At 37.4% G+C, this 23,841-nt stretch overlaps 3 protein-coding genes and 1 non-coding gene across 12 annotated transcripts; 1 reads left to right on the top strand and 3 right to left on the bottom strand.

Moving 5' to 3' along the window:
- The first annotated feature begins 135 nt into the window (after window positions 1–135).
- On the top strand, window positions 136–18,211 carry esco2 (establishment of sister chromatid cohesion N-acetyltransferase 2). Of its 6 annotated transcripts, none has more exons than XM_047389008.1 (17): window positions 136–217; window positions 3,875–3,943; window positions 4,057–4,108; window positions 8,932–8,997; window positions 9,139–9,263; window positions 9,389–9,722; window positions 9,804–10,086; window positions 10,823–10,932; window positions 11,702–11,804; window positions 11,932–12,019; window positions 12,180–12,222; window positions 12,947–13,091; window positions 13,741–13,872; window positions 16,680–16,769; window positions 16,878–17,021; window positions 17,229–17,413; window positions 17,590–18,211. In XM_047389008.1, exons 4-17 carry the CDS (start codon window positions 8,945–8,947, stop codon window positions 17,720–17,722), a joined length of 1,968 nt encoding a protein of 655 aa, XP_047244964.1. In that variant the 5' UTR covers window positions 136–217; window positions 3,875–3,943; window positions 4,057–4,108; window positions 8,932–8,944; the 3' UTR covers window positions 17,723–18,211. The 6 variants fall into 6 exon arrangements, with proteins under 6 accessions (XP_047244964.1, XP_047244963.1, XP_047244966.1 ...); XM_047389007.1 differs by lacking the exon at window positions 136–217 and adding an exon at window positions 327–576; XM_047389010.1 differs by lacking the exons at window positions 136–217; window positions 4,057–4,108 and adding an exon at window positions 327–576.
- trnaa-agc lies at window positions 1,103–1,175 on the bottom strand. Its single transcript has one exon. It is a non-coding gene; the product is annotated as a tRNA-Ala (tRNA).
- ccdc25 (coiled-coil domain containing 25) lies at window positions 2,026–7,677 on the bottom strand. 2 transcript variants are annotated; one of them, XM_047389040.1, is made up of 9 exons: window positions 7,582–7,677; window positions 6,283–6,330; window positions 6,148–6,187; window positions 4,542–4,593; window positions 4,193–4,268; window positions 3,999–4,102; window positions 3,685–3,887; window positions 2,666–2,711; window positions 2,026–2,519 (listed from the first exon to the last, which is right to left on the bottom strand). In XM_047389040.1, the coding sequence occupies exons 2-9, from the start codon at window positions 6,302–6,304 to the stop codon at window positions 2,490–2,492; spliced, it is 573 nt and encodes a 190-aa protein (XP_047244996.1). In that variant the 5' UTR covers window positions 6,305–6,330; window positions 7,582–7,677; the 3' UTR covers window positions 2,026–2,489. The 2 variants fall into 2 exon arrangements, with proteins under 2 accessions (XP_047244996.1, XP_047244995.1); XM_047389039.1 differs by lacking the exon at window positions 7,582–7,677 and adding an exon at window positions 6,507–6,682.
- Window positions 18,212–18,446: 235 nt separating the features above from the next.
- Window positions 18,447–23,189, bottom strand: pbk (PDZ binding kinase). 3 transcript variants are annotated; one of them, XM_047389026.1, is made up of 7 exons: window positions 23,036–23,189; window positions 21,632–21,793; window positions 20,841–20,980; window positions 20,263–20,432; window positions 19,789–19,918; window positions 19,539–19,718; window positions 18,447–18,847 (listed from the first exon to the last, which is right to left on the bottom strand). In XM_047389026.1, the coding sequence occupies exons 2-7, from the start codon at window positions 21,790–21,792 to the stop codon at window positions 18,615–18,617; spliced, it is 1,014 nt and encodes a 337-aa protein (XP_047244982.1). In that variant the 5' UTR covers window position 21,793; window positions 23,036–23,189; the 3' UTR covers window positions 18,447–18,614. The 3 variants fall into 3 exon arrangements, with proteins under 3 accessions (XP_047244982.1, XP_047244983.1, XP_047244981.1); XM_047389027.1 differs by lacking the exon at window positions 23,036–23,189 and adding an exon at window positions 22,281–22,301; XM_047389025.1 differs by lacking the exon at window positions 23,036–23,189 and adding an exon at window positions 21,958–22,095.
- Window positions 23,190–23,841: the final 652 nt, after the last annotated feature.

Here is a 23,841-nt window from a genome sequence, read left to right as displayed (position 1 = left end):
CAAACATCAGATTCAGAGTTGAGCTTTTAACATTGCATCATTATTCATGTATCAACACGTTTTCAACGGTCAGTTAATCAACATTGTCTGGATGTTGGAACAATGTCATTTTTCAACTGACATATTTCAGCAACATTTTTAAAAGTCATGTTTGCAAAAGTACTCTTGATTAGACATGCAACTCAAAAACTGTTGATATTTCAATGCTGAATCCATGGTGAGTTAACAACACCAATTCAACTGTTTGGTGTTCAACATTGTTTTGTGGTTGAATTAATGTTTTTTCTTAAACTGACATTTTTTTCAACAACATTTAAACGTTTAATGTCAGTCAAATGCCAGCTGGGTGTGATCGAAATAGCACTTAAACATACTGTATTCAGCTGCCACAACCCCCATAAATCACAGATTATTATAGAAGCAGCACAACGTAATTATGTTGCTAACTTCGCCATATTAATGTACAATAACAAGCATATTGTAAGATGAGATTTATTTCATATATTGACGAGCTACTCCACTTGCTCTACAAACTCTTAACCCACGGGTAAAACGGAGATGTACATCACAGAAAAAGTAAGTATTATGTGCTGCCTTGTTTTGTACTCAATATTGCTAATAAGTCCAATGAAGTATATGAACATGACGCTACGTGATACGCAGTGCTTTTTTTTTTTTTTAATAAAAATGTAATGTAAACAATGGGATGAACCTAGAATCTGTCATAAATTTAGCTGTTATAAAAGAAAATATGTTTAAACTTAACGCTCGCAAAAGAAGTACACACAGTTGTCGATGATACGATGACAGCTCCAAGGATTCGGAAGGTGGAACATGTTTGGTCAAAAGTAAACCCATTAACTCGGGACATGACTGGCCCACCGAATTGAGGCCCTCACCGATTGGCTGGTTGAGCTTAGTATGGGTTTTTGTTTAGGCTTTTTTTTTGCTGCTAGAGGTAGCGGGATTGATGCCCGCATCCTCCAAACCTCTTGTCAAGAACAGTAATGTCTTTAGAAATAAAATAGAGGTTTAATTTAAAAGAACATAGAGAAAAACCTCCTGTCCAAAGAATTTTAACTCTTGAAGAGAGAAATAATATTGGAGGATACGGGCATCGATCCCGCTACCTCTCGCATGCTAAGCGAGCGCTCTACCATTTGAGCTAATCCCCCATGAAAACAAAACCTCTCGTGACGTCACCAGGGTCGTATGATACCTTCTGGAAAATGTTACGACTGCCTATATTCAAACGACAAACTGTGGAGCTGAAATTGTGCGAATAAAGAAAATTTAAAAACTAAATGATAAAAAAATATATATATATTTCCCCCTAGTATTTTCACACGTAATTATGAGGTCGGTAAATAATTTCATCACAAAAAAATGCGCCATCCACTGTAAGCAACACGCAAAACATATGTACAAAATAACTATTTTAGGCATTTTTATAGTTGTATACAAATAATCTATTAATTTAACTAAAACGTTTGAGTTTCTTTTGACTGACATTTCCAAGAAAAAAATGTTTCTTGTATGAACTCCGGTCCTAATATGGAAACGTGTTGTAGCTCTTGTTTCTACAAACCCTTGAGAACTATTTTAAGACATGATATTGATATTTTCATATATTCCTTATTCAGGATGTAACCACATTTGTTTCAGAAAAATAAAAGCTGTATTTAAATGAAATAAAAAACAGGATGAGACCCTATGCTCTAGTATTCAGGCTAAATCCACAAACCTATTTCAAGACCACTTAATTTTCCAACAAATGTGTTACAGTAGAAAGCTCTAATATATCAAAGAGTAGTGGCATAATCCATCCCTAGACAGATAATCTCTCCTGGTGTTTTTTTATATTTAACCTTATATTTCAGCAACTGCATGTAGCACTATTGCTCCACAATGATGTCAATACCTTTCCCCTTTGATACAGTTCAAGGTGATATTGTATTGCAGGATTAATTTTAGACCTGTTGCCATAACCAGAATATTCTAAAATAAAAAGACCAAGCTAATAGCTTTACATTTATACAATCGTGTTTAATACAATCTGACATGCAGACAACATTGGCATATTGAGAAAGGAGGCCAGAGGCTTCGCAGCATCAACTAAATGCTATCGGAGTATGTGAATGAAACAAAGGACATCCATAGACACAAGTTTTATCACCATTAGTATAGTTGTAAAAACTGAATTTATTGTTAGGGTTTTCTCTTAAATGACTCTTACTGAGCAGTGTTGTCAGGTACAGCCTCTTCCTTTAATGTAGAGGTCAGGCGGCTCAGTCTGAAAACAGCTCCTGAATCGTGAAACGCTGAGTCATTCATCGATGGTTTGCTTTCTGCCCCAAGTGTCCAAAAGCAGGATTTGCTTGTTTGTTGTGATTTTCTTTTATTTAAAGTCTGTAAATGAACAAGTGATGGCAGCAGGGGAGTTTCCCGACCATTGATAGCCTGTCTACTCCCTGTCGTATTTTCAGCTGTCACATGAAGTCGTCTGAGTCATAGTCGTCCTGCAGAGAAGTAAAAACCCAGTCTCTAGCCATAAAATAGTTTTCTAAATGGAATATCTTCTGAACCATCCCTTTATATGTAGTGAAGTCTGTAAAAAAAATATTGGTGGGAAGCTGGGAAGCGTTTGAGCAATTTTCATTCTTACCTCGTTGGTTTTCATGTTTTCACTCTTCATCAGTGAAGTATAATTCCTAGAGAATAAAAAGAAAGTTAAATTTATTAGTCTTTTACCATGCCATGAAAGGTATCCAACATAGACTAACACAAAGCAGTTTATCCTTGTGATGCGGGGGGAAAATGATGGATAGTTCTAATCTTTTTTTTTGCAAAAACAAAAAAAAACATCTGAAAAGTATAACCACCAACAGATTTTCTTCCAGGACGGACAAGTGATTAGCTCAACGCATCCACCATCAACTTTAACCAGCTTCCTGTCCCCTGCTGCAAAAAGGGATTCCCACAGCATGACACTGCCACCCCCATGTTTGACAGTGGGGAAAGTGTGTTCAGGGTGGTGTGCAGTGTTAGTTTTCAGTGGTTCACACAAAGTGTTTGGGATGTAGCTCAAAAAGTTTAATTTTTTGCTTCATCTGACCAGAGCAGCTTCTTTTATATGTCTGCTGTGTCCCCCTACATGGTTTGTGGAAACTGCAAACAGGACTGATGTTCTTGCAACAAAGACTTTCTTCTCGTCACTCTTCCATTAACATCAGATTTGTGGAGTGCAAAACTAATAGTTGTTCTGGCAACCGATTCTTCCACCTGAGCTGTGGATCTCTGCAGCTCCTTCAGAGTTACCATGGCTTCTTGGCAGCTTCTCTTATAAGATTCTTCTCGGCCTGTCTGTCAATTTAGGTGGTAAATGTGTCTTGGTTTTGCAGTTATTCCATACTCTTTCCATTTTTTCAGATGATGGATTGAACAGTGGATTTTATTTAGGGGAATCAGAGAAGGCTGAATACAAATGCACAACACACTTTAGATTTCTATCTATAAAAACATTTTGAAATCCATGAATCCTTTTCCCTTTCACTTCACAATTATGCTTTAACAATAAAATACAGTGTATTTATTGGTTGTAACGAGAAATAAATAAGAGTCCAATGGGTGCAAATACTTTTGTAGATAGACTAAGCTTTTTATCATCTAAAATCTTCAGCCCACCTGAGCTCCTCCATCTCCTTTTTCTTCTTCTGCTCTTCCTTCTCTCTCCTCTTCTGCTCCTGAAGTTGGGCCTTCTTCTCGTTCCTCTCCTCCTGGTCTCTTGCTTCCTTCTCTGCTGCCAGGTCCGGGAAGCGCTCTTCTTTTGTCTTTTCCAGACGGTTTACGATTTCATTGATCTTCTTCTCCACAGCAACAATCTTCACCTGCGAGAAGCATCAAACACTTCATGCCGAGGAAAGCTGGCAGACTAGAAGTTTCGGTAAGTACACAAGGCCTTTAACTTTGTAAGAGTAAGATACATTTGGGCTGCTGACCTCTTTATGTCTGTGAAATCCGATCTGTCCAACATCCATGTCTCCTGTTTTCTTCAAGTTGGCCCACGGCGTGTAAACCACATTGATGTTGTTCATCTTGCAGCCTGATGGTAAACAGCACAATTATCCTTCATATGTCATGCATTTGCTGTAAAAAAGCAGAAGGAGGCTCGGATAGGATGATGCAGAATTACCCTGGATGCTGTTGTTCTTCACCAGCTGTGCACAGTCTACCAGCACCTCTGGAGGAATATCATCTATAGTTTTACCCTGAAAATGATACAAACACATTAATCAGAACAGGCTTTTATTGTAGCTTAACTTGAACAAAAGACGTATCATATACAACTCAATTAATAAACCTGCTAATTGCTTTTACTTAAAACAAAATAATTGTTGGTTTTTCCAACCAACCCAAAACAAATAATTGATCACAGTTTCAAACTAAGAATACCAGCAAAATAACAACCTTTTAATGAGGAGACTGTGTTTAAATTTGTTTTAAATATTATGCTTTTCAAGTCTGAAGAAGAGACTCTTTACCTTTGGCATTCTTAGATAAACATGAGCTGAAGAGAGTTTGTCAACGTGAAACCTGCGTGTGGGAGGAAAAAAAAGGAAATGTTAATGTAAAATGTTTTCACAGATTAGAGTCACAGAATATTTTACTGAAAAATTGAAGACATCAAAAACTGTGTCAAAGGTTAAAAATGAGTTGAAACAGAATAGAAATCAGTTAAGAAATTAATTTGTGATTACATTAGTAGTTTTCTCATTCTATCTACTTTAATCTAAAGTTCAACAATATACATCATTTTCTGTACTTTCTTCTGTTCATTGATGGATTGACACAACACTCTTTAAATCCTATTATGAGCCATCATTTCCTTTTTATTATCATACAGACAGGATTTTGTAAAGAAGTTTATTGACAGCCTGCACACAGATCAAAATCTGATAATTTACTTTTTTTGCACTTACAGTGCCTTTCAAAAGTATTAATAACCTCTGAAGTTTTTTATACACTTTTTATGTTACATTTATTTTCTTTAACAGTTTTGCAGAACTAGGGAGTGAAATTTTGTTCCATTAGTTTTGCAAAATAGCTTATGCTTAGACTGAATGAAGAGCATCCGTGAATATCAGTTTTCAAACACTGATTCAGATTCCTAATTGGATTTATTTCTGGTCTTTGTCACACTGGATATGATGTTTTCAGGATGATATGAAGTGTTAATTTTCTCCACATAGCATTTTGCATGTAGGCTGAAAATGTTGTTTTTGGTCATGTTCTTCCACATGTATGCTGTGTCCCTTACATGGCTGGTAGAAAAGTGCAACCAGGACTTCTGATGACTGTTTTTCAACAAAAGCTTTCTTCTTTCTCTCTTCCATAAAAGCAAGATTTGCTGAATGTTTGTCGAATGTACAACTAATAGCTTTCCCCCAACTGAGCTGTGGATGTCTACAACTCCTCCAGAGCTACTATAAGCCTTTTGGCTGCTACTTGAGAATTTTGGGTGGACTCCCTTGTCTTTGTAGGTTTGCTGTTGTGCCACATACGCTACATTTTCAGATGATGGATTTCAGTTCGGAGCTTAGGATATTGTTTTATAACCTAGCTCTGCATCTAACCCTGCCTCTCCATAACTTTTTTCTAGTCTGTCTGCTGTGTTCTTTGGTCTTCATTATGCTGTTTGTTCACTAATGTTCTCTAACAAATCTCTGATGGTGATCATGGAGCAGTTCGGTTCCTGCCTTACAATACATTAGACATAGGTGGAATATTTCATAATTAGATTGCTTGTGAAGGCAGTTTGCTGCAATTAATTTTATCAGGGGGTATCAGAGAAACAGAGGCTGAAGACATATACATGCCTGGCTTTTGCACTCCTTTGTATTGGTCAGTCACATAACATCACAAGGAAATACACTGAAGACTGTGACTGTATCACAACAAAGCCTTGTAAAGCTCAAGAGGAATGAATAATTTATTAACTGTAAATGTATCATTTACAATCTGAATTTGCAAGTTCCCACATAGAAAATGCATGTAAACATTTTACTGCTCGTCCATGTGAATGGAATTAAATGGGTTCAAGACCAGCACATTTATAGTTTATTTGAACAGCAAAAACTAAACTCTTACCAGATGTCTTCGGGCCAACCATATTTAATGAGATCCTCATCTATAGACAGAAACGGCTCGCGTTAAAAGTGATGTAGTTCATCAACAACAATCAAAAACAGCAAATAAAATATAAAGGTGTGAGATCAATCTTACTTTCATATTTATCTTTTCCCATATATATTGTGTGCGGAGGTTTTACCACTAAATACGGAAAACAAGAAATTTGACAGGTGATTGGGATTGGGTGAAAACAGCTGGTACCAAATAGTTAAAAGACAAAAACAAGGTAAAAGAAACAGTCACATTGTAAATTAATGAAATGTGAAGCGAAGCTGACTACAAACTAACAGCGCTTATAATGTTGGAGCTGCACTCACCGGCACTTGAGAAGTAAAACACCATTTTTCTCCGAATTAAAACACACAAACAATATATTAATATGACAAGCTTAGTTTGCAAATTAACTGCAAATATAGAGAAAAACTTATGAGTTCACTGTTCGTTGCTACTATCACTTTACTCATGTACAGACTGACCCGGAAGTTGTTAGCTGTTGGTGTAAAAATGCCATGCAAAGACAGGAAGCAAGCTAACTTTACTCTTCAAAATACTTTTTTACCGAATAAAAAATAGTTATCTTGAAATAAAAATGATCTGATGGTGTTAGAGTAATTCAGGAAATGATTCGGGCATCTGATGAGGAAGTTTCTTGGACTTCTCCCTTTGGAGGTTTTAGGACTGATCCAGACCAAGAGCTCAGGATGTTTCATACTGACCTTGGGTTAATTCATACCCACCTCAGGGTTTTTCATACTTGCTTTTATAACCAACCATAAAGTAATTTTCTTTAATCTACTCACAGCGTACTGTAATGAAATTTGGTTATGTGACTCCAATCAAAATATGTCTACCAGCAGATGTTTGCTTAAAACAACTCACTTTTAACTTCCCTCATGAATCAATATGTTTACACCCACAAAATGGAAGGAAGGATGGACATTGGAACACACTTACATGAAGTAGGGATAAAAATGGGCAAATTGACCTAGAGGGATAGTCATAGTAACAGCTGATACATGTAGAATAATTGTTGTTCATATGCATGGTAGAAATGCTTGTCTGTTTTACTTTATTTACTATGATTACTTATTCTCATAATGTACAGTACGTTTGGTCAACCATTTGTTGATTTTTAAATGTGCTTTATAAATAAGTTGAATTGGATTGATTGAGCCCATATCACTGAATTCTATTTAAACCTATTAACTATGTGTTTTTTACAGTCTGGACTGTTAATTATGAAATTAATCTGTCCAGGATGCTTTAAAAAGTTTTGGTTGAGCTCAGCTTAATTGTTTTAATCTGGAAAACTTAATTATACTTCAATGATAAATCCTTGATCTAAGGTGGTGTATAAAAATAAATAAAAATCAGAAAGTAAAGTGAAATTACCCTTTTTTCTTAACTTTCAATTCTGGAGCATCCTCCACATTTGCTTCCAAATAAGTTGTCAAGGATTCTAATGTTAACAACAAAACGTTTTTTTGTTTTTTTTATGTTTTATTCTTTATTTTGAAGGTAGAACTCGGTCACTCTCCAAACTGTTACCGTGGTAACGTTTCCGCTTTCGTTCGGGTTGTGCAACTTTTTTTAGACTGGCGCGCGCTCTTCAAAAACACAGTGAAGAAACGCGCGAGGACGGAGCAGTAGAAAGGCTAGTGACGCAGATTTTTTTGCTTTAATTTCAACATTTTTCGTTTTATGTAGTCTAGAAGAAACATTTTGGGTAAGACGGCGTTTTATCTTGCGTTACCTGCGGTGTTTATACGTTTGATTCTCTGTTTTAAATGCTACAAAAGTGTTTAAGGCTTAAAATTTTGAATACGAGTCATCACGACAGCCAGAGCTAGCTTGCTTTTAATGCTAAAATAGTGCTTCTGTCTGTGAAAGTAAGCGAACAGACGGTGATATTTCGCTGTACAGGAGTGCTGATTGCCGCTGACCCACTTATTTGTTTTATAAGCTAATTATCCCGCCAAATGCGCCACTGCTATCTTCGTTTGGTGCTAGATTTATTTATTTATTTTTTTTAGTTACTGTCAACTTTACCCACTGGTACCGAGAGATGAGTGAAAAACGGTTCAGGCATGACAAAAGTACCTTACTGTTTATTCAGTTTCTGCTGAAGTTAAGCCAGACTTTAGCTACTAATCAGCTAATTTAGCGTGGATCACAGGAAGAGCAATTTAAAACTGCTTTTTTTCGGATCCTTGTTGAAATTCATACGGGTTGTTTGGTCCACCTGTCTGCTTCATTATTTACGATAGTTTCTTGTTTCAGGTATTTTGTAAAACCTCATGTGACGTAAGTTTAGCAGATTTGTTGTTCTGGTTTAGCATTAAGCCAAATGATAGTTAAAAAGCCTAATTTTGTTTTGGTTTAAAGCGATGATAGACAAATCAGTTGGATATAAATTATAATGGCTAATTTAATCTTAATTGGCAGGTCAAATGCATCAAAACCGTGTTTTTAGCATTGGTTGATGAGTCTATAAACAAATGGGAGTACTCATGTACTGTCCTAATCTTCCTTTAGATTGAAACTACTACCTCTATCACAGGAGCCCTTAAAATAGCACATTACATTGTCAGAATCAGAACGGGCAGGTAAAACTGCAACTCTGTGTCTGCTAGAAAAATCTTGATTAGTGCATCTCTATTTTAAAGGGGAGTATTTTCTACTTTTTTTTTCCCCATAAGATTTTTGTCTTAAAAACTCAATATTCTGTGTCGGTATGTGTAGGCAAACTTTGAACATGATACCAACCTCGACCAGGAAGCGAAAACTGTCCTCTCTGGACTCTGAAAGGTAAGATGTAAACCAATCGTGATTAATCATTCCTTTAAATTGTTGTATTAAACTGTCAGCTCCAGTTTCACTTTAGGGATTAGGTCAAATCTAAAGGATAGCTGTTGTTGCTTCTAATGTGACATTGTGCTCAAACAACAGTCACCCGGCCAAGAAAGGCGTGAGGGAGCAAGTGTCACCGGTTAGGAGAAGATCCCCAAGAAAGCGCCTGCTGTCACCAACTGATGCAAAACGAGGAGGACAAGAGTCACCACGTAGGCCAGCAGGTAGGACAGGGCAGACCTGAAAAATATTTCTTTTTGACCTGAAAGTTAAAATCTAAAGGTTTTGTCTGGTTAATGTGGCTGAAGAAAACAGACTTACTGTAAATGTCAAATCTTTTACATGACAGACAGGCTTGTTTTTCTAGGCTCTCCGTGTAGATCGCCCCGTAAATCCCCAGCGAAATCTTTGGTGGTTACGAGCTCCTTCTATGGCAAGCAGAGGACCATCTATCTCACCCCACTTGAGAGAAAGGCAATAAAGGAATCTCTGCCTTCCCTTCCCCCTGCTATTCCCTCTCTTCCTCCATCAGCCAAAAAAACAGAGAAGAAAATGAAGAAAGTTGTAAAAAGAGTCAGCAAATCCAGAAATGCATCAGTGGGATCTAGTAAGGGAGGGAAGAAGGGAACCAAAAGTTCTCCAGCACCTACAAAGGCACTTGAGCTGTCCAAATGCAATACCAGGTGTGTTTCTAATGCTTTGTCTTAAATATCTTTTTTACATTAACCTGTCTTGTAATAAACCTTTATCCTCATTTTATTTAGCAATGCACCAGCAAGACCAACATCCACCAGCAGCAGCAGCAGTGTACCTGCAAGCAACAAACTGGTAGAGGCAAAGAAGGCAATCACCATCTCTTTTGGCAGCCTGAAGCCCAAGCCGAAGATCTTTGTCGGAGCTGCTTTCTTTGGTACAGGAAAGAAGCCCACATCCATGTATAAGAGATCCGCTGCAAAGTCCTCAGCAAGGCCAGCCCCAGTCAAGACCAAGAGCCAAACTGCCCCAAGACAGCAGAACAGTGAGAGACCAAAGCAGCTGCAACAGCAGGTGGGTCAAAGGGTCGCCCAACAACAGCAAGAGCTAGAAATGGTTTGTGCATCATCAAAAGATATTTTAGGTATATTTTCTGAGGGTGAAACAGTTTCTTATCTAGATGCTTTGTAAACTGTCAGAAAGTTCTAATTTCCTCTCGCCTGTAGTCCTTTTCAATTCAGTTTTATTTATATATCGTCAATTCACAACACATGTCGTCTCAAGGCACTTCGCAAAGGTTTTGGAATGGTGCCAGGTTGTTGGGGAGGTTATAATAAACTACTGAGTGTTAGAGTTTGGCCATTTTAGAATGGTTTATGTGTAGGGGTACTAAGTAAAATAATAAACTGATAAAGTTTGTCCATGTAGAGCCCACTGGTGGCCATTGTTATACTAAAAACCACAAGGATTGGGGGTACCTCTCTGTCAGACTGATTATAACCATTGGAGGAAAAAAATAAGTCGCACAGGTAGCAGAAATGGAGTGAGGCTTTTCACTGATGTAAAACAGAAAACATTATTGTTAACTATACAAGACACCCTGGCTTTACAAATGCCTAAAAGTACATCAATAGAATAGATTGCTATGTTTTTTTGTAACTAATCCTGGTGTTTCTTCTGAAGAGATTGTGATAAAACTTCACTTAGGGTTATTATTTTAGAGTTTTTTTATTCTATTGGTACATTACAGAAATGAAAACAATTTAATGTAAGATATTGGTTTTGATCATTTTTTGTGGTTGCTGTACAGCGAATAGATGTGAAGGAGAACCTAGACAGAACTAAGCAGAAGACTAAGTTTGATCCAACAGACTGGATGGATGCCGTTGACGAGGAGCAGGAGATTCCCCATCCATCAAGGTAACTGACCGAAATTGTTTTTTAAAGTTAATTTAGTCTCCCTTTAATGTTTTATATTTTCAATTCTTATAAGTTTGTTTATACCTCGGAGATATAACCATATCTCCATTTTGGTTATGTTGGAAAATGTTTGCTTTTCCTAACGTTTTTTTTTCTTCTTTTTTGTCTTCAATTTTTAAAGGGTGAAAATCTAATAATGCTCAGTACATGCAGTGGTTTCTACAGTGTTTTATATTTAAATTTCATTCTTTATCTTTGATGTGACGACTTCAAAATGCTATAAAAACAGCCGGGGGGGAATCTGGATCTCTTTAAGGTTTTCATTATTCTCTAATTACATTTAAACAAAGAAATGCAGCAGTTTAGGATGATTTTACAGCAAACATATTTGCAGTCAACATGCTATGCTGAGTAAATTGAAAACGCAGAACACTTATCGGCCGTTTTCTCGGGGTTCACCCTTGTTACCTGTTCCAAATGCAAATTCACATCAGTCCGTGAAACATCTACATCTTCTACGCCTAAAATCTTGAACTTAACACTTGATTTTGTAGATGAAGAATAGCTGACATCATGGTAACCGCAAAGGCAGCTGATGTTAGATGTGGTTTGACCTGCTTTGGACCAGGATTTGGAAGTTTAGTCAATAAGGATTTGGGAATATAAATATTTGACAAGACTTAGAAAGCAGTAAAATATAATTCCACAATTATGTGTCGTATAAAATGTCCGCTAAAAATTGTAAGCTGTCAATCTTCGTCTCCCTCAGCTCCTCCAAATTGCTTACTGAAAAGTATGGAATTAGAAAACACCTGAAGATTGTGCTCTCCAGGACACCAAGTCCAAAATCTACAACTTTGTCCTTCAATCAGGTGGGCGGCTCACAAATTCACTGGATTGTTGTGATTAAATCTTGCCTCCAGTAGTCTGAAGTTAAATAGAAAGGTTATACCCTCAACGCATTTTGCATTTATTTAACACTAGTTTGTTATTTTCCAGGATAAGTTGCTGGCAGAAGGTGGCTCTGAGCCGACCTTTGACCTGACTGAAAAAGATGCCACCAAAGCTTCCCCCATTCCTTCCAAGGGTGCGTGTCTACATGTGAACATGGTTTCATTCCCAACCTAAATAGTTTATTAATCCATCGGTGGCAGGTCATGTTTAAGTCAGACAGAACATCTAAATTACATCTTTATCCATCATTTTTATTTTAATGTTTACATAATCACTTTTTCCCCTTTCCACAGCTTCTGGAGGAGTGTATCCTATATTTGACTCTTCATCAAAAAGGTGAGACATTATAAACACAATGTTGTGTTTGACCTGATATTTGGTGTGTGTATGTGTGTGTTGAACATAAACTAAATTAATTATTTCTTGACTTTGGGCTCTTTTAACATTTTGATGTATCTTTCCGTGCTTGGATAATGAACCAATCACCAGACATTACACTCCTAAATATACTGGTTATATAAATGGAGAGAGCTAACAACAGAGTTGTAACAAAAATAAAATGTTCTTAAAATGAAGGGATCCTTCAAAATAAACACACAAATTAAGTTAAACATGTTTATTTAATCACAGCTGCTTTTAATGTTTGCATTTTGTTCCAACAGTGTTTAATACAGCAGTTGTTTTTTTTTTAGTGCAAAATATGCTAGTTTTTTAATGCTGTTTGATATGGAGGACGACAGCTATCAGTTATCCATCCGCTCATCCGGGCAGGGTCTCCAGCAGTTATTGGGTGAGAAACAAGGTACATTCTGGGCAGAGTCATAGTCATGAGTTATTGTGGATTCATTTACCAATTAGAGAAGCACCATACGTAAAAAAAACAATAATAAAGCACCTAAATGCTCAGTCAGGTCTTAATTAAACAGGGAAAATTACCAGTAGCTGGATGGTCCTTCTATCTGCTGCAGTGTGACTTGTGGTACCTGGTAGAGAAACTGAGAATCCAGAGATGGAAGCTATGCTCTTATTCATTATCAAATGAATATAATTATTATTTCAGGTTGAGTGCAGCTCTGCGTCCTCCACTTTCCTGCAGCACCCCGTCTGTCTCCTCAGGAGCTTCACTCCAGCCGGTTTCATCTGCAGCGAAAGAGCGACAAACTCGCAGGAAGAAAGAAAAGCTGGACAGTGACCAGCTCATCATTGTAAGTTTTCTTATAGTCTCTGTTTTTGTAGTTTTGAACAATAATTTGGTTCATTCTTCATACATGGATAGATCTAACTGGAGATTTTATGTTTTGTTTTTTTTGGCCTTTTGTTTTTTTAAATATTTAAACAATATTGAATATTAATGTGTTACAAAAAACATTTTGTCATGATATGTTAATATTTCTTGAAAGGAAAGATGAATTTTACTTTTTATGCTGTGTAATGCTAGATGCACTAAACACACATCTATAGTGAGGCATGTTTTTCTCATCAATTTAGATTCAAGAGCATGATTATTATTTCTTTTTTATTTTTGGATGGATAAACTATTGTTTTTGGTCATATGAAATGTATTTACAATGGTGTCTTTTTAAATAAAAAGGTATGTTTTATTATTAACCTTTCCCACAAATGACAGCATAGAGGCCATAAAACAATGCTCAAGTTACATGGAACAGGATCATTTGTAAGAAATATTTTAGCACGCACTCATTCTCATGTTTTTGAATTTCAGACATAGAAAAATATCTTTATTAGAGGAGTCAATAAGATTTCCATCAGATATGTGATAAACATCATGCCTGTTGATTCCTGTGAAACGTAAGTCTTGGGGTGAAGTCAGTTTTGTCTCACTGTGTTTGTCAGGATGCTGGACAGAAGCAGTTTGGAGCAACAAACTGCAGCTCATGTGGGATGGTTTACAGTGCAGACATCCCAGAAGACAATTTCCAGCACACCCAGTTTCACCAGCGATTCCTGGACTCCATCAAATATGTGGTAAGAGTTCCTTTACATAGTCTTTGCCGACATACCAGAACAATTAAACATTTAAATGTTTAGGTCAATCATGTGGTAGAGTGCTAACTTAACTGCGGTATAGCAGACAGTCATTGACAACCTTTGCAATGGGTGTAAGCTACAAGAAGTTATTGCTTAAAAAAAAAAAACTGGCGGTTTAGACTGCTGTATCTAAGCATATATTAGAAAGTCTAGCGGAAGAAAAAATGGAGGTATAAAAAGGTACACAAGCAACAGGGGGAACTGCAGCCTAGAGAGGAATCTGAAGGGAAGCCCACTCAGGAGTTTGGAGAGTTTGGCTGGGTGTGAAATGCGGTAGGAGTCGTTTCTAGAGTCACTAATGCCTCTTTTCCGCTAGTCCCTACTTTGAGCAGTTCGCTGCTATTAACAATCCCACCCCCCTTGAGATGGCCCTCCGTTGTAATGAAAAACGAATCTAATTGTGTTAAACTGACCCGACTAGATTGGGTACCATGGTCTCTTGTGCCCCTTATCCATATCTGGACAAGGTCTACAACTTTCTTTAAGCCACCCCTGAACCAGACAGTGTCCAACGCATCTTACCCCATCTAAGGAGTAAAAGGACTGGACTGATTTGACACGCTGTGATGATTAGAGGAGCGTCACCTGCTGCTGTTGGTTCACTGTGTTTGATCGGGTCCAAAGTCTGCCAGGAATTTCAGAGCACTTGTTGCTTTGCCCTGCGATTTCATTTTTCAGCTGGCATTTTCACCTGACCGTGCTGCCAAAAGTACCAGTACTGGCTTTAATGACCATGGTATCACTGCGCTTCAATCTACAGGTCCTTCTCAAAATATTAGCATATTGTGATAAAGTTCATTATTTTCCATAATGTAATGATTAAAATTTAACATTCATATATTTTAGATTCATTGCACACTAACTGAAATATTTCAGGTCTTTTATTTTCTTAATACGGATGATTTTGGCATACAGCTCATGAAAACCCAAAATTCATATCTCACAAAATTAGCATATCATAAAAAGGGTCTCTAAACGAGCTATGAACCTAATCATCTGAATCAACGAGTTAACTCTAAACACCTGCAAAAGATTCCTGAGGCCTTTAAAACTCCCAGCCTGGTTCATCACTCAAAACCCCAATCATGGGTAAGACTGCCGACCTGACTGCTGTCCAGAAGGCCACTATTGACACCCTCAAGCAAGAGGGTAAGACACAGAAATAAATTTCTGAACGAATAGACTGTTCCCAGAGTGCTGTATCAAGGCAGAAAATTTGGCAGAAAACGCTGCACAACGAGAAGAGGTGACCGGACCCTGAGGAAGATTGTGGAGAAGGGCCGATTCCAGACCTTGGGGGACCTGCGGAAGCAGTGAACTGAGTCTGGAGTAGAAACATCCAGAGCCACCGTGCACAGGCATGTGCAGGAAATGGGCTACAGGTGCCGCATTCCCCAGGTCAAGCCACTTTTGAACCAGAAACAGCGGCAGAAGCGCCTGACCTGGGCTACAGAGAAGCAGCACTGGACTGTTGCTCAGTGGTCCAAAGTACTTTTTTCAGATGAAAGCAAATTCTGCATGTCATTCGGAAATCAAGGTGCCAGAGTCTGGAGGAAGACTGGGGAGAAGGAAATGCCAGAAGTCCAGTGTCAAGTACCCACAGTCAGTGATGGTCTGGGGTGCCGTGTCAGCTGCTGGTGTTGGTCCACTGTGTTTTATCAAGGGCAGGGTCAATGCAGCTAGCTATCAGGAGATTTTGGAGCACTTCATGCTTCCATCTGCTGAAAAGCTTTATGGAGATGAAGATTTCATTTTTCAGCATGACCTGGCACCTGCTCACAGTGCCAAAACCACTGGTAAATGGTTTACTGACCATGGTATCACTGTGCTCAATTGGCCTGCCAACTCTCCTGACCTGAACCCCATAGAGAATCTGTGGGATATTGTGAAGAGAACGTTGAGAGACTCAAGACCCAACACTCTGGATGAGCTAAAGGCCGCTATCGAAGCATCCTGGGCCTCCATAAGACCTCAGCAGTGCCACAGGCTGATTGCCTCCATGCCACGCCGCATTGAAGCAGTCATTTCTGCCAAAGGATTCCCGACCAAGTATTGAGTGCATAACTGTACATGATTATTTGAAGGTTGACGTTTTTTGTATTAAAAACACTTTTCTTTTATTGGTCGGATGAAATATGCTAATTTTGTGAGATAGGAATTTTGGGTTTTCATGAGCTGTATGCCAAAATCATCCGTATTAAGACAATAAAAGACCTGAAATATTTCAGTTAGTGTGCAATGAATCTAAAATATATGAATGTTAAATTTTTATCATGACATTATGGAAAATAATGAACTTTATCACAATATGCTAATATTTTGAGAAGGACCTGTATAGAGTAGAGGAAAATGAGCGAAACTAGAGCCAACAATTTAGACAAGTTCAAAATCTCTATTAAACATAGGCTTTAACTCCCCAGCAGAGCCACAGGCCTCCATGCCAGGCTGCATTGATGCATTAATTCAAACAAATTGAGCCTGTTCCAAGTATTGAGAGCATGCTGTACACGACAAGGACATACTTTACAATTGCCTGACATTTCAGTTTAACAAATAATCATTTTTTTATTGGTTCCATGATCTAATTTTCACAGAAACTGATTTTGGGGTTTTATTAGCAGTAAGCCAAAATTGAACTGAACAGAAAAATGCTTTACGTATATCATTGTGGGCAATGAGTCTCCGACCTTGCACGAGTAAAGTTTATTTAATCTGACCTGAAGTTTCATTCCTCATATTTCCAGGGTTGGAAAAAGGAACGGGTGGTGGCTGAGTTCTGGGATGGTAAAATTATCCTGGTCTTACCTGATGATCCTAAATATGCAGTCAAAAAGGTGCCAGACCACACACACTGGATAAATCACGGCTTGTTTTAAAACTAATTTCAAGCTGAATTGTGAGGTTTAAATGCTTGTCTTTAATAATGATACTTTTGATTTTAGGCAGAAGATGTGCGTCGTATAGCAGACAATGAGTTGGGTTTCCAGCAGGTGACTCTAGGCAGACCAACGCAAGCTAAAACCTTCCTGTTCATCAACACAGACCGACTGGTGGTTGGATGTCTCGTCGCTGAACCCATAAGACAGGTGTGTTTCATTTGTTATGCATTAAGGGTACTAATCATAGAGAATGTGACTTTTAAACTTGTAAATGAAATTGATTTTAAATGTATAAATTCTAATGGACATTAGTGATCAGTTTGTTACCTGATCTAAAAATTCATGAAATCTTCTTTACAAACTGTATGAACAAGCACTCTTCTAGTGTTGTTCATAAATATCTTGTGTTTTCAGGCCTACAGGGTCCTTGAGCAGCCAGATGAAAACAAGGACATGACAAAGGACGACTTCATGGAGCGCCACAGAGCCTGGTGCTGCTCCACCGTCCCAGAACAAGCTCTGTGTGGTATCAGTCGAATCTGGGTCTTCAGCCTGGCGAGGCGGCAGGGCATTGCGACCCGTATGCTGGACACAGTGCGGTGAGATGTTTCTTTGTAAAAAATAATGGATTTCTTAACGTAGTCTGAGGTCAGACGTTTTCCCCAGATCATATGGCTAAAAATACATTTAAATTAGTCAATTCCATTTTTTATCTTATGTTACAGATAATTTACTTAATTGCCCTCGCCTAGCTCATAAATTGTCCTCCATACAGGAGCACATTCATGTACGGAAGTTACCTGACCAAGCAGGAAATCGCCTTCTCTGATCCGACACCTGATGGGAAGCTGTTTGCCACCAAGTACTGCAACACTCCGACGTTCCTTATTTACAACTTCATTGCATGACCTGCAAGCAGCAGTCGATTAAAGATGCATTGATGGGACTGGAGTGATGGAGTTTGTCACGTTAAAAAGATTTCTGCTGATGTTTAAAATTGTTTTTATATGCAAAGCTGTTTACTTTTTCTGTGTTTGATTTAGCTTTGTGTGTAAAGTAGTGGAAATCACGTAGGGTATAGTATTTTTAAAAGTTCAGATTATCCATTCAGTATTTATAATTCAACCCTTCTAACTGAATGTTGTTTAAAATGTCCCTCGCCTGCAGTAGCTAAAAACATTTCGCTGGTTTTGATTTAACTTTTAGGCCTTTTTTAATGAGTTCAGGTTTACTGACAACCAAGCCTTGTAAAAGACACGTTCAGAATAATGTTTTATTCAACTTGGTACCAGGTGAAAGTATTCTGTGCACTTTGAAGACAAAATGTTCCCAAAATATGAATGCCGTCAGTTTCTACTTTGTACATTTAATAAACCTTTTTACCTTTTAAAAGGCAAGCTAGCTCTTGGTGTTGTAAACACAGGAGATATCAGTGGCTCAGGGTGGTGAATGGGTGTTAATTGTTACACTTTATGGTTAGGTGGGGCATTTTTCATATGCAGCACTGATGACAGATATGGGACGTTTGAGGACCTGTTTTCTTTAAGCCACAACAATCTGTATATTATATTTTTAGACTTAATATTTACAACTAATCAGAAAAATGTACCAAAAAAACAACGAGAATGGAAGAACATTTCTAGAAGTTTACTGTGACAAATACAGAGTTAATTAAAGTAAAAGGTGACAGAACACAGAAAAAGACAAATAGACCCAAAAATGTTTGCTCTAGTAAATGTTGGTGCGTCCACCACTTAAATATTAATTTCAAAGTATTGAATAAGGAGGATAGTAATTACATCAGTCAATAACGATCACATCGCATGGTGCTCTGTCCAGCACAGTGTTTTCCTCTAAGGCCTGGACAATCTGCGCTGCTGAAGGTCTCTTGTTGGGGTCTTCCTCAGTGCAAAGGCAGAAGAGCTCCACCATCCTGCGGTAGGAGCTGCCCAGAGACGTAGCATCCAGCGGCGGCCTCGTCCCCAAGTGCTCATAGTAGGCGTCCTCATCAAAGCTCTCCTCCAGCGAGTCGTCTGGAAAACACATCGCATGAATAAGTCTTCTTCCACAGAAGCAAAAATCGTGGAATCCATCAACGATAACCGAGTTGACCAATTTTGTAAAGAGAAAATCGCCGCCCTCTGCTGGACAGAGTTTAAACTGCAGATAGGGCTTGGATTGACTAAAGATTATGAAAACCTGGCAAAGACCAGTTCATATTAAACTATTGTTACCATGACTACCTCCATAAGTTTTAAGTCATGGAGATTTTTTTATACAAAAAGTTGCATCACTTAAGAGCAGCAATTAGTAATTTAGTTATTTAACCATGTATTTTACTGATTAATTTCACCTTATGCCTTTCTTTGTCTTAGTAGTCAATTGTATCAATTAAGGTGCAATCCATGGCCGAAAATGTATTTCTACATAACAGGATTTAAACTATTTATAAAATACCACCATAAAGTTGAACAATGTGGGTTTTCCTTTATTAGCAGCCTCTTCATATTTATTTTTGAACAGAACAGAGAAAAAATATAAACAAGCCGTTTACATTTCGTCAGGCTTGAGTTCGTCAACTTAAAAATCCTACAAATGTCTGTTTTTATTAGAGTCACTTTCTCCATGAATTTAGTGATTAACTTTGGCCAATTTTATACTTTAATAATAAGAAATTTACTGTAAAACCATATTCTCCAGCCCACATTTGTTAAATCATCTTACCCTCGCTATCCTCTTCATCATCAAGCATCTGCAGGTGAGGCATGGCCAGAGTCATCATTTCCCACACAGTCAGACCAAAGGCGAAGATGTCTGCCTTATCCGTGATCTCCCCTCCCTCCTCCAGGGCTTCCTTTGGCTTCCACGGCTCTGTGCCGACGTACTCTGCTTTTGGGTCCGACACTGAGGACACACAGGGGTCTTACTAAAAATTATTTTGTGAAATCCTTTCATAACTGAAAACAAGGCCTACCTCTCATGTTCTCGTCGAGATGCAGAGAGACGCCAACGTCACAGATCTTGATCGTCTCAAAATCACCTTTGACCACCACGTTACATGACTTCATGTCCCCATGCAGAAGCTGCTTCTCATTGTGAAGGTACTGCAAAGACATTAAATAAACTTGATAATCTGACTTAGAATGAAATGAGTTGAAGGATGATTAGTTTTTAAAGTCTGAGAAACGTGGAACATTTAAAGTGCATTTTATTGGTGATATATCAAACTTACCTGTTATACAGACACATAAATGGTACCATTCCACATCTTAAGCAATGTGAAAAATTGTTTGCCCCATTCTTCTGTTTTTGCTTTTTTTGTCACACTTAAATGTTTTAGATTAAACAAATTTTAATGTAAAGTATTGAATTGAATTAACACTATTCTCCAATGGCGAGTGGATCAAAAGACACTTTTTCAAAAGCACTGTACATGACTCTGTTTTACCTTTAGCCCACGTGCCACATGCAGAGCCACCTTTTCTATGTTGGCAGCAGGAAAAGCTTTCAGTCCATTCTCCCTCCGCTTCTCTATCAGGTCGTTGAGGGACTGCTCGCCTCCATATTCCATAGCCAGACACTTTGAGCCATCTTTTGCTGTGGCAAAGGCACGGAAACCTTAGCAAAGACACAAAGCAGGCATTAAATTAACTCTAGGAATCTACCCAGCTACAGAATAAAGAAACAAAAATGAAACAAACAATTTCCAAACAACCTGAATCTTTGTTGAAGTGTTTTAACAGACTGAAGACTATTATGTCATAAAATTTCATAATATTTAATTTTTATTGTGGTTTCGGGAATCCACTGTGGAAAATGATTATCCTATTTATCATTTATAAGGTATTACAATAACCTCTGGTGCCTTTTTACAGAATCAAAACACCCAGCCCCTTCTTTGTATTGTTTTAGGCACCTTCTAGGTGTCTCTTTACTCAATTATTTAGCCTTATTCTAAATTATAGAGTATAAAAAAAAATCTCAAAAGCGTGACTGTAACTTACATGTGATTGTTCCTAGTCTTACCAACAATGTTTGGGTGATCTATTCCTTTTAGGAGCTCTGCCTCTTCATTCAGACGCATCTGGTAAAGCGCCACGTCTTGGGATGCACATTTGCTGTTTACCTTCTTTACAGCCCATGGAGATAAGGTTGTCTTTTCAACTCTAGATTTAAAATAGATTCGAAAAAACATAGCATTATAGAAGGAAAACGTGACTTTTTCAACCAATCATATTTGAGTTCCCCTGGTTGCCACGCAAAGAAGATACATTAATTGTGAGCATCAATAGCAGTTAGAGTCCATTCAACTGGCCAGATATATTATCAATATGCAGAACATTTGAATTACAATATCCTACCAACATTGCAAGTGGCCTGTGGTGGCAACTGCAACTAAAATCCATTCTGTGAGTTGCTTTAATCAGCAACATGCTGGATATATCCTGTCTAATGACAAACATTTCCTCTCTTGTTGGTTTTTGGAATTGACCAACATGAGTTGGCTTCTTTTTATCCAAATATTTCTTGTCAAATAATGTTCCAAACACATTAAATGATCAAAAAATGAATTTGAATAAGAAACAAATAACTTTGATCTCATCTGTAGTTGTCCAATCCTACTTACTGTTGCCACAAAATTTGCAAAACAACATTTGTTTCACTGCAAAACGTTTTGCTGACTTTGTGTTAATATTGTAAGAAGGTTTTCCTTCTTTTTCTCCACCAAGGTTGACTTGGCCTAAATTTGCACCAATATACAAAACGAAAATGAAATTTAAGGAACATGCAAGTCAGTTTCATGGATCTTTTCTAACCTGTTCATAAGATAAACATTGACTCCAGTCCCACAACCCAACTTCTTCATGAAAGGTGAAGCAGGGATAATGACTAGGGTCCCACCTTCGCTGCTCCCAGAACTCCTCACCCGGCCTCTTATTGGGGTCTTAAATGCCCCCTTATCATTTGCAGAGGCCATCCTACTCAAAAAAACATATGAATATTAGAAACAAACATCACCACATGTAACATTTTTCAGTGTTCCCACTTGTTTTACATTTACATTTTTTATGGTTTTCAATAATCTAGAATATTCTGGACATTGGACTACATACAACACATCAACCCAGTAGGGTTTCATTACCTGTACAAATCATCAGACATCCCTTTGCTTCAGATTAGGTAGTGTGGTAAAAGGTTCCATCGGTACCAGGACACACCCAGATTAGCTTAATTTCAAAATCTATTTAGACATTTGACAACGTTGTCGAATCAGGACTGGATTAACCGACACTAAATACAGATTGCTTCAAAACTTAGTTTATCTTTTCTTTAATTTTGTTTGTAAATATACAAGAGGTTTTATTGATTTATTCCTCACTGACCCAATTTCAAAACCCTGTTCCAAGAGGGTCTAAAGGTGAACAAACTTGTGAATATATATATATTTTAAAGAATTTTTTTTACCCGTAGGTTGTCTGGCAGTAACTCTAAAACAAAAACAATCAGACAAAAATTGTGATGTGGCAAAACAACAGATAAAAGATGCAACTTAATAAATCAATGTAAAAATGCCAATTTCTTTAGAAATTCAGATTTTTGTTTTCGAGATAACAAAATAAGAATATATAAGAAAAAATCTTGTTTTTATTAAGACTTAATTTCCCCATTACTAATCCAGATCGGGAATCTTATAAAAAAAACAAATGATGTAGTTTTTCACAGGAACCCTGAATTTCAATAATAGGTTTCAAAAATTCCCAAATAAGTACAATGAGACAGAAAAAGAAATGTTACATGTATGAAATCATAGCCGGATAAAAGTATAACGTACTTCCTGTTGCACTGATGTTGTAAATATTTGGGTTTCCCATTTTTACACACGAAATAAAAAAACATGCCCAGATTTGAGTGGAGATTGGTATATTTAAGAAGAAAAAAAAATGAAAACGCTTTCGCGAAATGTCATGGAAACTTAAGCAACGTCGAAATATTTTTTCTTATAAGTTACAAGCTTAATAGAGACCTGAATTTTTAGGGAAACGTTTAACCTCAACGAAGGAGAAAACGCCTACAATTAGCAAAAACCGTTGCTAACTTTCGGCTTTTAATCAGTTAAGCGCTTAATACATTGTTGAATTTATTGTAGAAAGAGTACAATTAACCATATCTCTATGTCAGGTTTTAAAACGTAATCGCTGATTCAGTAAATTTGAAGTTACCTTAGTTTATTTTCACTTGTAAGACCAAAACAGTTGCAGTCAAAGCGCGCCGCACATTTAAACCAACGGCTGGCATAGGTATGGGCGCCGAGGAGGGACAAAAGTTTGCGTTTTTAAAACGTTTTGAAACATTTAGGAGCAGTTTGTTTCTGCGTTGATTTCCTTTAAAAAGACAAAGTATGTAAGTTGTACACTGTACACATACTTACTGATCACATACAAAAAGGATTAAAAATTAAAGAAGAGAGGAAAATAATTGTAATTCACAGTTACACCAGCAGAGGGCGATGATGACTTTTTTGTGTGGATTTGGATGCATCAGCTGTGGGACAGGTGTATCTAATAAATATGAGTTTGTAAAGGCTCAACTTTTTTTAACCAGTTTACTGAAAAATTATTTAAAAGCTCACAGGTAAATGAAAACATGAATGTTTTTTTCGGTTATTTTATGTATATTTATAGAGACATTACTCTTCAAGAAAAAAGGACATTTGCTGTCATTTTGTATTCTGTTCATTATTTGTGCAGGGCAAAAAGTTTTTGGACAATTCTCTTCTTGACTTACCCACATTTTTCACATGCAATAATGGATCACTGTCAACAGTCCAGGTATTTGATGAGGTCAATCTCAAGTACACTTGTAACTAATAAGACCTTTAATTATTGCATTGGTTGCACTGAAGACCGCCCCTATTTTGCAAACGTGTGCTCTGATAAAGAATTCTGTTTAGGGGTGTTGAATAAAAGTCTTAGAAAATTTGTTTATTTAACTGTGTAAAATTGTTCCTTTACCCGTTTGTTTATTT

Source organism: Girardinichthys multiradiatus, chromosome 15, assembly GCF_021462225.1.
Source record: "Girardinichthys multiradiatus isolate DD_20200921_A chromosome 15, DD_fGirMul_XY1, whole genome shotgun sequence".
Classification (NCBI taxonomy): domain Eukaryota; kingdom Metazoa; phylum Chordata; class Actinopteri; order Cyprinodontiformes; family Goodeidae; genus Girardinichthys; species Girardinichthys multiradiatus.
This window is presented reverse-complemented; position numbering and strand designations above follow the sequence as displayed.

What these genes read in the sequence shown, in the direction of transcription:
- esco2 (XM_047389008.1), top strand. Translation starts at nt 8,945, where the DNA reads ATGATACCAACCTCGACCAGGAAGCGAAAACTGTCCTCTCTGGACTCT. An exon ending in TTTGACTCTTCATCAAAAAG is followed by an intron (nt 12,223 to 12,946) that starts GTGAGACATTAT and finishes TTATTATTTCAG; the next exon opens with GTTGAGTGCAGCTCTGCGTC. An exon ending in TGGACTCCATCAAATATGTG is followed by an intron (nt 13,873 to 16,679) that starts GTAAGAGTTCCT and finishes TCATATTTCCAG; the next exon opens with GGTTGGAAAAAGGAACGGGT.
- ccdc25 (XM_047389039.1), bottom strand. Translation starts at nt 6,531, where the DNA reads ATGGTGTTTTACTTCTCAAGTGCCG. An exon ending in GGTTGGCCCGAAGACATCTG is followed by an intron (nt 4,594 to 6,147) that starts GTAAGAGTTTAG and finishes TCCCACACGCAG; the next exon opens with GTTTCACGTTGACAAACTCT. An exon ending in TTTATCTAAGAATGCCAAAG is followed by an intron (nt 4,269 to 4,541) that starts GTAAAGAGTCTC and finishes TATCATTTTCAG; the next exon opens with GGTAAAACTATAGATGATAT.
- pbk (XM_047389025.1), bottom strand. Translation starts at nt 21,977, where the DNA reads ATGTCTGATGATTTGTACAG. An exon ending in ATGTCTGATGATTTGTACAG is followed by an intron (nt 21,794 to 21,957) that starts GTAATGAAACCC and finishes TTTTTTGAGTAG; the next exon opens with GATGGCCTCTGCAAATGATA. An exon ending in ATGTGGCACGTGGGCTAAAG is followed by an intron (nt 19,919 to 20,262) that starts GTAAAACAGAGT and finishes ATGTCTTTGCAG; the next exon opens with TACCTTCACAATGAGAAGCA.